The sequence below is a fragment of the Mirounga leonina genome, unplaced genomic scaffold, assembly GCF_011800145.1.
Source record: "Mirounga leonina isolate KUSES-001 unplaced genomic scaffold, KU_Mleo_1.0 Mir_200, whole genome shotgun sequence".
In the NCBI taxonomy this organism is placed as follows: Eukaryota; Metazoa; Chordata; class Mammalia; order Carnivora; family Phocidae; genus Mirounga; species Mirounga leonina.
In genome coordinates, this window is record NW_023270503.1 from 26560205 (window position 1) to 26574664 (window position 14460).

At 47.0% G+C, this 14460-nt stretch overlaps 1 protein-coding gene across 1 annotated transcript; it reads left to right on the plus strand.

Annotated features, from left to right (window-relative positions):
* Positions 1-6784: 6784 nt before the first annotated feature.
* On the plus strand, positions 6785-7321 carry LOC118024877 (keratin-associated protein 9-3-like). The gene is given in 1 exon segment (XM_035027084.1): positions 6785-7321. A coding segment is annotated over 1 exon segment (516 nt). The 3' UTR covers positions 7301-7321.
* The last annotated feature ends 7139 nt before the right edge of the window (positions 7322-14460 follow it).

The window sequence follows — 14460 nt, forward strand, 5'->3', positions numbered from 1 at the left end:
GGTGTCAGGTGTCAGGTGTCAGAGGTGAGTTTCTCAGATTCTGATGTCTCTTTGTGTTCTGGAGCTTTTATGCACTGAACTCCCCAAAGTTTGGACCAATGGGCATGACCTTCTTGTTTTTACTTATGCATTTTTTTTTTTTGTACTAACTGGAGAATAGTCAATAAGGGAGTTGTTGCCTTAGTGTTTTGAGGCTTCTGTAATTTAGTGTTTGATCATTTTTTTAGTTGAGAATACTACTTAAGAACTTTTTCCAGAAATGAGAAAGTCAGGAATCATCACCAGCTACATTTCTGGTTATTTGACATCATCTAATCATGTGATATTTTCTGCTGGCTTGGCAAAAGTGAGAACAATTGTCCCTCGTCTGCTATTCCTTTGAGCATAGTTAGTTTGGGAAGTGCCTTTATTTCTCCTCTGATCTTTGTTATTTCTTTCCTTATTGTAACTTTGGGCTTTGTTCATTTTTGTAGTTCCTTGAGGTGAAAAATTGGTTGTTTGAGGGTTTTTTGTTTGTTTGTTTCATGTTGTAGACATTTATCAATATTAAGTTCCCTCTAAGAACTGCTTTTGCTGCAACATATAACTTTTGGTATGTTGTATTTCCATTTTCATTTGTCTCAATGTATTTTTTTTTCTCTTTGGAATCCTTTTTTGAATGATTGGTTGTTCATTACATGTTGTTTAATTTCCACCTATTTTTGAATTTTACAGGTTTTTTTCTAATTGTTTTATAGTTTCATACTATTGTGGACACAAAAGATGCTTGATATGATTTTAATCTTATAAATTTATTAAGACTTGTTCTGTGGCCTAACCTATGATCTATACTGGAAAGTATAACATGCGCATAGAAGAATGTATATTCTATTGCTTTTGAATGGAATGTTGTGTGTATGTCTCTATTGTAACATATTATTTAAGGGCCATGTTTCCATATTGATTTTCTGCCTGGATGATTTATCCATTGGTGACAGTAGAGTATTAAAGATCCCTACTATTATTGTATTGCTATATATTGCTCCCTTTAGGTCTGTTACTATTCACTTTATATATTTAGCTGCTCCTATAACACATGCTCACAGAGAAATAACATGAGCAGTCCACCTTGTGGTGTTTACTAAATAAATAAATAAATAAAATTTATCAAAAGACTTGTACAATGGAATTCATAGATCATTTTAATATCGGTAATAATTTCAAAAGTCACAAACTGCAAAAACCCACATATATGTCAATGAAAGATGGACAAATATATCATTTTTACTCATTGAAGAATTATTTTTAAAAAGGGATGAATGAGGTACCCACATAGGTATCACATTCATAAAATAAAGTGAAAGTAGCCAATTCTATGTTATTTTATAAAAAGTCTAAAAACATCTGAAATGAACTATTAAACATACACAATGTGTGATTCACTAGAATGATTACCTACCTTTGAGAATGAAAAGGCATGTAATTTGAAGAGGATGAAGTTAAGTTCTATTTATTAAACTGGTAATAGGGACATGGGGGATCACTTGATGATATTCTATCAGATTTGAAATTATTAATTATAATTAATTATATTTTAAAAAAGCACTTTTGAAAATGAATTTTAAACCCCCATATCATTTGAATATTTTAGGAATCAAAAATACCTTAGGATCATCTCACCTGGACTACTCATTCAAATAAAGTAAGAGAAAAAAAAATATAGTGAGTTATGTGAGGTCAACGAATATATTAAAAATGAATTAGGACTGAGTCACGATACCTAGTCATATCAATAAAAGATCTACATGCTGGAAAAGCCCACAATTCTGATAATTCAAGACTATTGGTGCCACAGGATGTTAAGTGACTGAGGCTTGCCTTATCCCAGTGCTCCGCAGCCGCCTCTGCCCACGTGCTTTGGTTCTGTCTTGCCATTTGGAAGACAGGAGGCCAGATGACCTCTACCCAAGGTCCTTGATTGAACTGGGACACACAGGTGGGGTAGGGTGCTACGAGAGGCAGATGCCTGTGGGAGTCTGGAATCAGGCTTTGTGGGGAAACAGATTTGGACTCAGGCCTGATATACTCCCAATCTACCTACAACCTAGGGACCAAAGCTGGGGAAGGACTGCTGCTCGGACACTCCTCAGGACAGCAGGAACTCTATCACATGATCTGATGGTCAGTGAGGCAAGAACGACGTTGCTGATATGACCACGTTGCTTTAATCTGAAAATGTTTCTAGGAGTTATTCTCAATTCGGAAACCTTTTAAGCACGTATTCTCTAAAGATTCTTAACATGTAGAGGACTTCCTATTCTCCTGTAGGAGAGGTGATATGTGGGACAAAGTGGTAGACATCTGTGTCCTACCACTCAGCCCCGTGGGAGGGCAGCGGCCCCGTCATTCAGAGCTCTTGGGAACACAGGGACCCTTTCGTGGCCTTGGGCACCATCCACCCCATCATGCACTCCTCCACCTCAGAGATAGGTGAGCCCTGCGGTGGCCTCACGACTGATGTCCGTGTCTGCACATGCATGTCTTGTGGGGCCATGGAAGTCCCCTTCTGCTTGGACCTCCTGCTCCTCAAGACCCACTGGCAGGGTACAGAGTTATCAGGCAATTTCCTGCCAAACACATCAGGCTCCCCAACTAGAAGGTGATTTGACATCGTGATCAACATGTGTCCAAGACAAGTAAGGACGGGCAACATCAGGGACCGAGAGCCTGTGCAGTGGGTGTGTAGGATGACTTGGAGTAATCCATGGCTCTGAACCATCTAAGGGAACCAAACAACCTCCAGCATTTGGAGAAGGAACTGTGAAGCGTTCCAGGGAAGTCAATGTGCCGCTCTGGGAGCAGAACTTATGCGGGAGTGGGGCAGAGGGCGGGGAGAGACCAAGTAAGGAAGAAGAAAGAGAAAAGAGCATGGGCATTCACAGGACTCACGATAGACAGAAGGCTGGCACTTCTGGTCCCGAACTAATGCATGATGCTGCCTCGGTGCTCAGGGATGTGAGGCTGGATTCAGGCTCTGAGAGGAGGGGCAGACTTAGGCCCTGAGTCACCTCCCGGGAGCAGTGGAGGGACCTCTGATGAGCTAGGAAGGTTCCTGTCTGGGGCACACACCAACGTTGAAGACCAGCTATGCGGGAGGCTCTGGACAGACTGCCAAGACCAAACACGCCTCCTGCTGGTCCTTAGGACCTGGGGGTTCACCTGATGAGGTGGCAACCCAGACATGACCTGGGTTGCTTCCTACTTGCTAGGTCTGGACCCAGTGCTTCATGTCTTGTATCCTTAATTCTTTGCTTTCCGTAAATTTTTCTTTGAATCCCAGTAGAGTTAACCTCTCGTGTCCCACTCCTTTCAGGTGGACCATGTAGTGATTCAGCAATGCCATAGGTCACCCAGTGCTCATCACAGCAAGTGCCCACCTTAAACCCCATCACCTATTTCACCCAAACCCCACCCCCGACCCCTCTGGGAACTATCGGTTTCTTCTCTATAGTTAAAGAATCTGTTGCTTGGTGGCACACCTTCTCTCTCTCTCTCTCCCTCACCCACTGTCTCTCAGTCTCTCTCTCTCTCTCTCTCTCTCTGCCTCTCTGTCTGTCTCTTTCCCTTTGCTCTTTTGTTTAGCTTCTCCAATGGCACCTATGAGTGAAACCATATGGTATTGGTCTTTCTCTGCTGACTTATTTTGCTTAGCGCTGTACTCTCTAGCTCCATCCGTGTCATTGCCAATGGCAAGATTTCTTTCTCTTGTGTGGCTGAATACTTTTGCATTGGAGATCGAGACCCCATCTTCTTTATCCATTCATCTGTGGGAGGACACTCGGGCTGCTTCGGTACCTGGGCTACTGGCAGTCATGCTGCTATAAACATAGGGGTGCATGTATCCCTTCGGGTTCGTGTTTTGGGGTTTGGGGGAGGGTGGGGCAACCCAGCAATGTGATTACTCAATCGTAGGTTAGTTCTACCTCTAACTTTTTGAGGAAACGCCATGCCGTTTTCCACAGCAGAGGCACTCCCCAATGTGTGCATTCCCACCAACAGCGTGGGAGGCTTCCCCTTTCTCCACCGCCTCACCAACACCTGTTGTTTCTGCTCTTGTGGATCATAGCCATGCTGACAGGTGTGAGGTGCCATCTCCTTAGAACTGTGATTGGCATTTCCCTGACGATGAGCGATGTTGAGCGTGGGGTCGTGTGTCTGTTGGCCATCTATAGTTCTTCTCGGGAAAAGTGTGTGTTCCTGTCTTCTGCCCATTACTGCATCGGGATTTTTGTTTTGGGGGTGTTGAGTTTGTTTGGGGGGTGTACGTTCTTTATGGATTTTGGATCCTAACCCTTTTCACCTATGCCATTTGCAAATATCATCTCCCATTCAGTCGATGGCCTTTTAGCTTTGTTCATTGTTTCCTTGGCTGCACAGACACTTTTCTTGTGATGTAGTCCCTATAGGTTACGCTTGCTCTATTTCCCCTGCCTCAGGAGACCTCTCCGGAAAAAGCTTTGATATGGCCAGCGTCAGGGACGTGATTGCCTGCGCTGTCTTCTAGGACCTTTCTGGTTTCGGGTGTCACATTTCGGTCTCTGATGCACTTTGAAGCTTTTGTGTGTGCGTATGCTGTAAGGAAGGGGTCTGGTTTCATTCTTCTGCCTCTAGCTGTCCGGTTTTCCCAACACCATTTGTCGAAGAGACTGTCTTGTGCCCATTGTGTTTTCTTGCCCCCTTGGTCGAAGATTGATGGACAACTGCACAAGGGTCAGCTCATCTCTGGGTTTTCTCTTCTGTTCCACAGATCCGTGGGTCTCCTTTTGTGCACACCCCATCGTTTGGATTACTACCGTTTTGTCTGGAATTGGGACACCTCCAGCTTTGCTTTGCCCCTTGCAGAGAACTTTGGCTCTTCGGGATCTTTTGTGTTCCCGACCACATGGGAGGATGCTTTGCTCTCACTCTGTAGAAGAAGGAGAAACCTGCTGTCGGTATTCTGTTTGGGATGGCATTAAATCGATAGTATCTTGATGTCTTGAAGGAATTTTCAACCTAGAGCTTGAGGTTCCCATTGTAGGGAGAAGGAAATGGAGACTGGGATGGGGTGAGTCATGTCGGAGTGTGGGTTCTCCCAGAAGTGACTCTGAAGAAGAGTGTGCAGGCATGTAGTTTCTTTGGGGAGGGCAGATCCTACCTGTAGGAATGTGGGGAGGTGACACAGGGAAGAGGCACTAGGAGGCCCATGTCCCAGCTTGCAAGGGAAGCTTAAAGCTGAGAAATGTATCAGAAATGACGTAACACACACGTCGCGATTCCCCTAACTCTGCAAGGAGGGATCTGGAGTCTTTACACACCAGAGGCATTGGTTGAGTGTTTCTGTCAGTGTGGCATGCACAGGAGGCGTGACATTCTGCTGTGGCCTGAAAACAGCCCTTAGGCATAGAGATGCTGATCTGCAGGGTAGGTATTGTCCCCTCCGCACTAAGATCCGCGATATGGGGCTGACGTATTCAAGACATCCTGGCCAGTCTCTGGTTTCCACGAGTCATTCCCCTACTGGGTTCATCAGATGGGTGGACAGACACACTATCTGGAAGGGAACTGAGAAGGAGGAGAAAGCTGACGAGGAGGAGCAAAAGGAGCTGCCAGGCAGGGAGGGAGCCCGGACGAGAAGGAAGGAGGAAGGATGGATGGGAGGAAGCAAAGAAGGAAGGAAGGCAGGAAGGAAGAGAAAAGAAGAGAGACAGACGGAAAGCAAAAGAGAGACAGAAACAAAGACAGGCAGCCGAGTAGGAAAGGAAACAAGAAGAAGGAAGGGACAGAGGGAGGGAGGCAGAGGAGGGCGGGGGTGGGCTGGGGGTGGCTGGGGGTAGGGAGGGAAGGAGGAAGGAAAGAAACCAGAGAATTAAGGACTGGAAAGGATCCAGCACGATGAAGGTGTAGGCAGCAGCACAAAGTCCTGGACTAGGCTAGTTCACAAGGCGAGGACTAGAGTCCCCAAGTCATCCTGCTTTGCCCATGACTGCCCCAATTATATCACGGAAAGTCCCAGATGCTGGGCATGCGCTCAAGCCTAGATCAGTCAGGAGTGCTGGTCAACAAGGACGTACCTTGAGTGAGGCAGTGCACGGCTGCCGCCTCTGCCCACGTGCTTTGGTTCTGCCTTGCCTTTTGGAAGACAGGAGGCCAGACAGCCTCTACCCAAGGTCCTTGATTGAACTGGGACACACAGGTGGGGTAGGGTGCTACGAGAGGCAGATGCCTGTGGGAGTCTGGAATCAGGCTTTGTGGGGAAACCGACTTGGGCTCAGGCCTGGATTCTGGTGGTCCCTCTGAACATACAGACAAGTCATTCTCCGCCCCCTCCCACCCACTCGCCCCCTCCCCAGGAATACTCCCAATCTACCTACAACCTAGGGGCCAAAGCTGGGGAGGGACCGCTGCTCAGACACTCCTCAGGACAGCAGGAACTCTATCACATGACCTGATAGTCAGTGAAGCAAGAATGACGCTGCTGATGTGACCACGTTGCTTTCATCTGAAAACGTTTCTCTGCGTTATTCTCAATTAGGAAACACATTAAGCACTTATTCTCTAAAGATTCCTAACATGTAGCAGACTTCCTCTTCTACCAGCCCCCAGTGACTATGGGAAAGGATGTAAACAACAACAAGGAAAGTCCTGCCCATTGGTCCACACTTCAGGGGGTCCAGTGTATAAAAGCCCCAGAACAGAAGGAGGCCCCAGTCTGAACCTGAGAAACTCACCTCTGAACAGAAGCTCCCCCTCCACCCGTGACACCATGACCGACTCGTGCTGCTGCTCCCCTTGCTGCCAGCCTACGTGCTGCAGGACCACCTGCTGCAGGACCACCTGCTGCCAGCCCAGCTGCTGCGGGTGCGGCGGCAGCGGCTGTGCACAAGGCGGCAGCGGGTCCAGCTGCTACGGGTCCAGCTGCTGCCAGCCTTGCTGCTGCCCCCCAACTTGCTGTCAGACCACCTGCTGCAGGACCACCTGCTGCCGGCCCAGCTGTTGTGTCTCCAGCTGCTGTCAACCCAGCTGCTGTGGGTCCAGTGGCTGTGGACAACCTTGCTGTGGGTCCAGCTGCTGTCAGCCAGCCTGCTCTACCCGCGTGTACTGCAGGAGAACCTGCTACCTCCCCACCTGCTGCTGCCTGCCTGGATGCCTAGCCCAGGGCTGTGGACCCAGCTGCTGCTAGCCTGGTTGCCAGCTAAACTGCTGCCGCACCACCTGCCGGAGGACCACCTGCTGCCACCCCTGCTCCATGTCCAGACGCTGCCAGCCTTCCTACTGCTGACCGCCTCACCAAGAACCACCATCTGCACACAGCACTGATTTGCCATTTGGGAAACAAAGTCACTGCCAAACGTCGCTGAAAGCCACCACGCCATCGCCAATGTTTCTGCCACTCGTCTGCCTCCTCACAAGCTCGTGATTCGGCTCGATGAGGATGGACCACTTCTCCCTGAGGCTCAGCTTCCTCCGTCTGATGGGTCACGTGCCATCTTCTTGCATCCTGACCTGGACTCGTCATCTCTGCCTTGACTCCTGCACAGTCAAGATCTTCACCCTCTCACTATCAGTAACTTAGAGAAACCAATCCTCATGCCTCGGGCACCAGTGTCTGCCACGACCAAAAGTCTGGGCATCATGTTTCCTTTGTCCGTGTCCTCGCAGTGCTTGTATCCTGTTTTCTCCCTTGCATGATCCCTTGGAAGGCTTCCCTCGAGGGCAGCGGATCTCACCTCTATTTCTTAATAAACCCTGTACCGTTCTGCATCCCATATGGTGTTCGTGCCCTTGATGGCATTCGCGACGTAACGATGTATATACACAGGTCACATACCGCGTGCATTAATCATTTGGAGCCTCACACACTCCCCCACCAATCCACAGTTCCATTTGCAGATGAGGAAATCTTGGGATGTCCTGTCATAGAGCTGACAGGGACACACTCGGATGCCAGGCCGCGTCTCCTGCCCTTGCTGAAGGGCACTCCCATTCCCATCTGCAGGCAAATTAGGCACTGCCCTGGGCCTGAGCCCTGGCAAGAGGTTTGTTGGAGTGTCTTTGTGGACCGCGGAAGTCCTCTTCTCCTGTAGGTGCCGGGGATATGTGGGACAAAGTGGTAGACATCCATATCCTACGACTCAGTGACCCACAGCCCCGTGAAAGGGCAGCAGGCCCTGCCCCTTAGAGTTCTTGGGAACACAGGGACCCTTTCGTGGCCTTGAGCGCCATCCAGCCCATCATGCACTCCTCTGCCTCAGAGATAGGTGAGCCTGCGGTGGCTTCATGACCAAGGTCCGCGCCTGCACACTCACGTCTTGTGCGGCCATGGAAGTCCACTTCTGCTTGGGCTTCCTGGTCCTCAGGACTCACTGGCAGAGTACAGAGCTATGAGGCATTTTTCTGCCAAACACATCATGCTCCTCACCTGCAAGGCGATTTAGCGTTGTGATCAACATGTTCCCAAGACAAGTAAGGACGGGCAACATCAGGGACCGAGAGCCTGTGCAGTGGGCGTGTAGGATGACTCGGAGTAATCCATGGCCTCTGAACCATCTACGGGAACCAAACAACCTCCAGCGTTTGGGAAAGGAACTGTGAAGCGTTCCAGGGAAGTCAATGTGCCACTCTGGGAGCAGAGCTTAGGCGGGAGTGGGGCAGAGAGCGGGGGAAACCAAGTAAGGAAGAAGAAAGAGAAAAGAGCATGGGTATTCACAGGACTCAACGATAACAGAAGGCTGGTGCTTCTGGTCCCGAACTAATGCATAATGCTGCCTCGGCGCTCAGGGATGTGAGGCTGGATTCAGGCTCTGAGAGGAAGAGCACACATAGGCCCTGAGACACCTCCCAGGAGCAGTGGAGGGACCTCTGATGAGCTAGGAAGGCTTCTGTCTGGGGCACACGCCAACATTGAAGACCAGCTATCTGGGAGGCTCTGGACAGACTGCCAAGACCAAACACGCCTCCTGCTGGTCCTTAGGACCTGGGGGTTTGCCTGATGAGGTGGCAACCCAGACACGACCTGGGTTGCTTCCTACTTGCTAGGTCTGGGCCCAGTGCTTCATGACAGGGACACACTCAGATGCTAGGCTGCGTCTCCTGCCCTTGTTGAAGGGCACTCACCTTTCATTTGCCAGCCACCTTTTGCAGAACCACCTGTTGCTGGCTCATGGCCCAGGTGCTGCTTCCATTGCATCTACTGCCCACCCTGCTGCCGCATCACCTGTTTTAGATCTACTTGCTGCCTCCCTTCATGTGTGTCAGTCTGCTCTTACCCTTCCGCTGTCAGTTTCCACACTATATAGTGATGTGTCAGAGACCAGTGTTCTCTCAGGCATCAGTTCTCCTATTACTGCCCCAAGGTGTATTACCTTGCTTTCCCTGCATCTAGCATGGTTCTTCTATCTTTTTAGTCATAGTGTTGATTCAAAGGCTCTGCCAGTATGCATCTTGATGCAATAAACACCAGTCTTTCATTCTTCATCTTTTTTGGTGTTGATCTATGATAGTTGTAGGCCTTCTCTCTCCTTGTGCTATACTCCTTGTGTCAGCCTTGCAAAAATTATCACCATTTTGCCAGTCAGCATTGAAGCAGTTTTCATGATTATATTTTTTGTTTCTTCTTTGTTTATTGTTTCTTTATAATTATTCTTAATGTACTTATTATTCTTCTCTCTTACTTCCTTCTCTCATAATTTCTCTGTGTTGCCTTTCCAGATGTGAGGTAGGTTTTCTTGTTCCTTTTTAAGTCTTTGCTATCTCCAGACCATATTGTAGTTTTTTCTTTAATACCCAATTTCATTTCATGCCTAACATTAATAGTTCACTTCACAAGTGTTTTCTTTTCTTAACCTAACAGTATCCTCTAAACTGGGATAACTTGAATGATTACTTCTTTTTGCTGATGAATAATGGCAACTTTGCTACCTACAGGTGATTTGGTCGAGGGCTACAGCCTCTGATTCTAGATCCAATGTCTTAAATTTCAATATTCAAGTAAACCAGTGGTCTGTGCATTGGAAAGATGTTTCCCTTGGGTGGCATGTATATTACATAAAATAAACCTGATTTTTCTGTTCATAAATGTATTTTATTTATTTATTTATTTGAGAGAGAGAGTGAGAGAGAGAAAGAGCACAAGAGGGGGGAGCGGGAGAGGGAGAAGCCGACTCCCTGCTGAGCAGGGAGCCCGATGCGGGACTCGATCCCGGGACTCCAGGATCATGACCTGAGCCGAAGGCAGTCGCTTAGCCAACTGAGCCACCCAGGCGCCCTCATAAATGTATTTTCCCACCTATTCCCAAAAGCTCAATGACCGGGTGCCTGGGTGACTCAGTTGGTTGGGCGACTGCCTTCGGCTCAGGTCATGATCCTGGAGTCCCGGGATCGAGTCCCACATCGGGCTCCCTGCTCGGCTGGGAGTCTACTTCTCCCTCTGACCCTCCCCCCTCTCATGCTTTCTCTCTCTCATTCTCTCTCTCAAATAAATGAATAAAATCTTTAAAAAAAAAAAAAAGCTCAATGACCACATGCACATGTAATGTCAATAGGCAGATTTTAAGAGCCATCCATCATGTTTAAACATTCCTTGTATTCCTGGCAGTGTGCCAGCACATTGAAGCCTAAAGCCCATGCAAAGATACCTGTTGTTTGATGTCAGGTGCTAGCATTCTGACATGGTCTTTTTCATCTGGCTGGATAGAGTGTGAAGCATAAAAGAGATCAGGTAAAACCATACCCTCAGCCATATTTCATGTATCTCTTAACTTCCAGTCTATTTTTTCTCTTATCCAGCATATTATCAAGGAAATCGAGTATGGACACAGTACTGGGAATTGATCTAACCACACAATGGAAATTTTACCTTTGAGCCATCTGCAATCTCTGTAAAGCATCGTGCTGCATTTTATCTGGGATTCTCTGAAGAGACGCCTGATTCATAACAAGGGACAGAGATAAATCAAGGTAATAATATTTATTAATTATATTTACATGTTGGTCTAAATCAGTGTTCCTCTACCTTGGCACTGTTGACATTTTGGGCCAGATAATTATTTGTTGACAGGGTGGAGGAGCACTGTTTTGAACACTGAAGAATGTTTAGCAGCATAGCATCCTGGCTTCTACCCACTAGATGCCAATAGCAACCCTTCCTACTTATTTCAGAAAGAGCTAAGATGGATGCAGAAAGTGGATAAATGGTAAAAACTCAAGAGTGGAATCTTATAGAGGAATTGTTTAAATGTACAAAATTTAATAATAATAAAACATGCATAAAAACTCATGAGATGCAACAAAAGCAGTGTTTTGAGTCTAATTTATATGTTTAAATATTTATATTAAAGGAGAAGGAACCTCAAAATTAAAGTGTTAAATGCCCCACATTAAAAAATTAAAGGAGGGGAGGAGTTAAGATGGTCAAGGATTAGGGGACCTTAATTTTGTCTGGTCCCTGGAATTCAGATAGATAGTTATCAAATCATATGAGGAATTCTTAATCGCAGGAATCAAACCGAGTGTTGTTGGAGTGGGGGGTGGGGTGGGAGGGATGGGGTAACTGGGTGATAGACACTGGGGAGGGTATGTGCTCTGGTAAGCGCTGTGGATTGTGCAAGACTGTTGAATCTCAGATCTGTACCTCTGAAACAAATAATGCAATATATGTTAAGAAAAAAAAAAAAAAAGAAGAAGAAGAAGGTAGCGGGAGGGGAAGAATGAAGCGGGGAAATCAGAGGGGTAGACGAACCATGAGAGATGATGGACTCTGAAAAACAAACGGGGTTCTAGAGGGGAGGGGGGTGGGAGGATGGGTTAGCCTGGTGGTGGGTATTGAGGAGGGCACGTTCTGCATGGAGCACTGGGTGTTGTGCACAAACAATGAATCATGGAACACTTCATCTAAAACTAATGATGTAATGTATGGGGATTAACATAAGAATAAAATAAATAAATAAAAAATAAAAAATAATTAAAAAAAAAGATAGTTATCAAATCATTCTGAACACCTGCAAAATCAAACTGGAGATCTGAGAAAAGAATTGCTACAGTTCTACAAATAGAAAAGCGACCACTTTTTGCAAGTTAGGGGATGTGGAGACATGAATCTGAGGTGATGTATCAGAAGATAAACCGCAGGGGGAGGGAGCCTCTGTAAGCCGGTACCAAAAACTATTAAAAGCAGCAGAGTGCAGGGGCACCTGGGTGGCTCAGTTGTTAAGCGTCTGCCTTCAGCTCAGGTCATGGTCCCAGGGTCCTGGGATCGAGTCCCGCATCAGGCTCCCTGCTCCACGGGAAGTCTGCTTCTCCCTCTCCCACTCCCCTTGCTTGTGTTTCCTCCCTCGCTGTGTCTCTCTCTGTCAAATAAATAAAATCTTTAAAAAAAAAAAACAGCAGAGTGCAAATTCAGAACTTTTACAAGTTTGCTCCAGTGGAAGCAAACTGCCTGAAAGGCTCAGATGGTGAAGCGGGGCAGAATCCCAGGTGGGAGAGCGTGGTTTCAGGATCCCTGGGGTCACAAAAAGAATGGGAGTGCCTGAGTGTGGCAGAGTTCCCAAGCATCTGAGCAGGGAAGCCAGCTGCAAATTGTGAGTCCTGGTGCCAGCTTTCTCTCACTGTTGCCATAAACTGAGAACTGCTGCAGGATTGGGCAACAGCTCTCTGCAGGTGCCCAGCAAGAGGCAGAACTGTGGTGAGAACCCCTCCTTCCCCTGAGAGGAATGGCGTGGGTGCACACCGTAGGAATCTGTAAAGTTTGGAGACTCAAAATAGGGTCATGTGCCTGAGATGAAAATGATTGGTCACAGGCTGGGTGAACACAGAGTTCCAATGGAAACCGGGGAGACAAGAGTAACTGAATGCTTTTCTGTAAGGGCTCATTGAAGAGCGGGGGCTGCAGACTTTCAGCTTTGGACCTAGAGATCCAGGTGCCACCATTTTCATCCCCCACATCAGCACTGAAAGCCTTCAGGCAGCAAAACAGCTACAGAGAGCAATCTGCTGCCCCCTGGCAAGAGCAGTGCAATTCTGCCCGGGTAGAGGCACCTGAGAATCAGCACAACAGGCCCCTCCCCCAGAAGATCAGCAGGAACTTCCAGCTAATACCAAGTTTACCAATCATAGAGAACTGCAAACTCCAGCTCTTGGGGAAAGCAGTAGTTAGCATTCCTGTTTTTTTCTTATTATTCTTTAGTCTTTCAGTTTTATACTTTTTTCCCCCTTTTCAGCTATTTTCTTATTTTATCAATTCTTTTTTTAAGTCTTTTTTAATTTTCATTTTTACATTACCTTTTTTCCCATTTTACTCTTTGTTTTGTTTTGTTTTTATTTATTTAAATTTAATTAGGCAACATAGGAGAGAGTAGAAATATAGCAGAGGAGTAGAGGACTCTACTTCAACTGGTCCCCTGAATTAAGCTGGATATCTACCAAACCATTCTGAACACCCATGAAATCAGCCTGAGATGTAAGAAGATATATCTGGATCTCTACAAACAGAATATCTGTGGTGGTTGGTCTCAAGGTATGAAGCAGGGAGCCATGATTCTGAGGCAGATATCAGAAGATAAACAGAAGGGAGTGGGAGCCTCCATAAACTTGCACTGGGAAGGTGAGATAACACCAGAGCTCAAAATCCTCCTGCGCTGGGGACCAGGCACAGGCTTGCAGACTGGTAGCGGCAGGGAAAGGACTTTAGGGCAGACCCCCAGATGGAAACCTGGAGATACGGGTGCACACATGTGAACCGGGGGTGGCTTGTGGTTTTAGAAGCACAAAGGGCAGAGACATGCCCTGCCCTGGGAGCGACATCTAGGAGTGCTGTTGTGGGGTGCACAACCCAGAAGACTGTGGTTTTTAGCAGCACAGACAGAAATGGAGATGGTTCGGCCTGGAGAGCTCAGTGAGGAGCAGACTGCGATCACTCTGTTCTGAGACAGAGGTTTGGATGTGGTCACTTCTGCTCTGACTCTCAGAAGACACATGGACAGCCACCAGGGAAAGCCACCAGAGAACAAAAGCCCCCCAAAACCAGTTTTCACTGAGACCACCCCCACACACACACACAGAGGGCAGGGCAACTCTGCCCAAATAGGGTTGCCTGAATAACAGTGAGGCAGGCCACTCCCCCAGAAGAGAGGCTGTAAGAACAAGAGGATGACAACCCTAAGGTCCATATAAAACAGGTGCATCTTGCTTGGGTTGTGGTTAATACTTTAGACTCTGTACATTCCTTCAACCACCCCTCAACAGAATGACTAAGGGGAGGAACCCCCAACAAAGAAAAGAATCAGAGACTGTGGCCTCTGCCACAGACCTAATATATATGGATATAACCAAGATCTCAGAAATAGACTTCAGAGTAACAATTATGAATTTGATATCTAGGCTTGAGAAAAATATCAATGACAATATAGAATCTCTAAGAGCAGAAATGAGATCTAATCAGGCTGA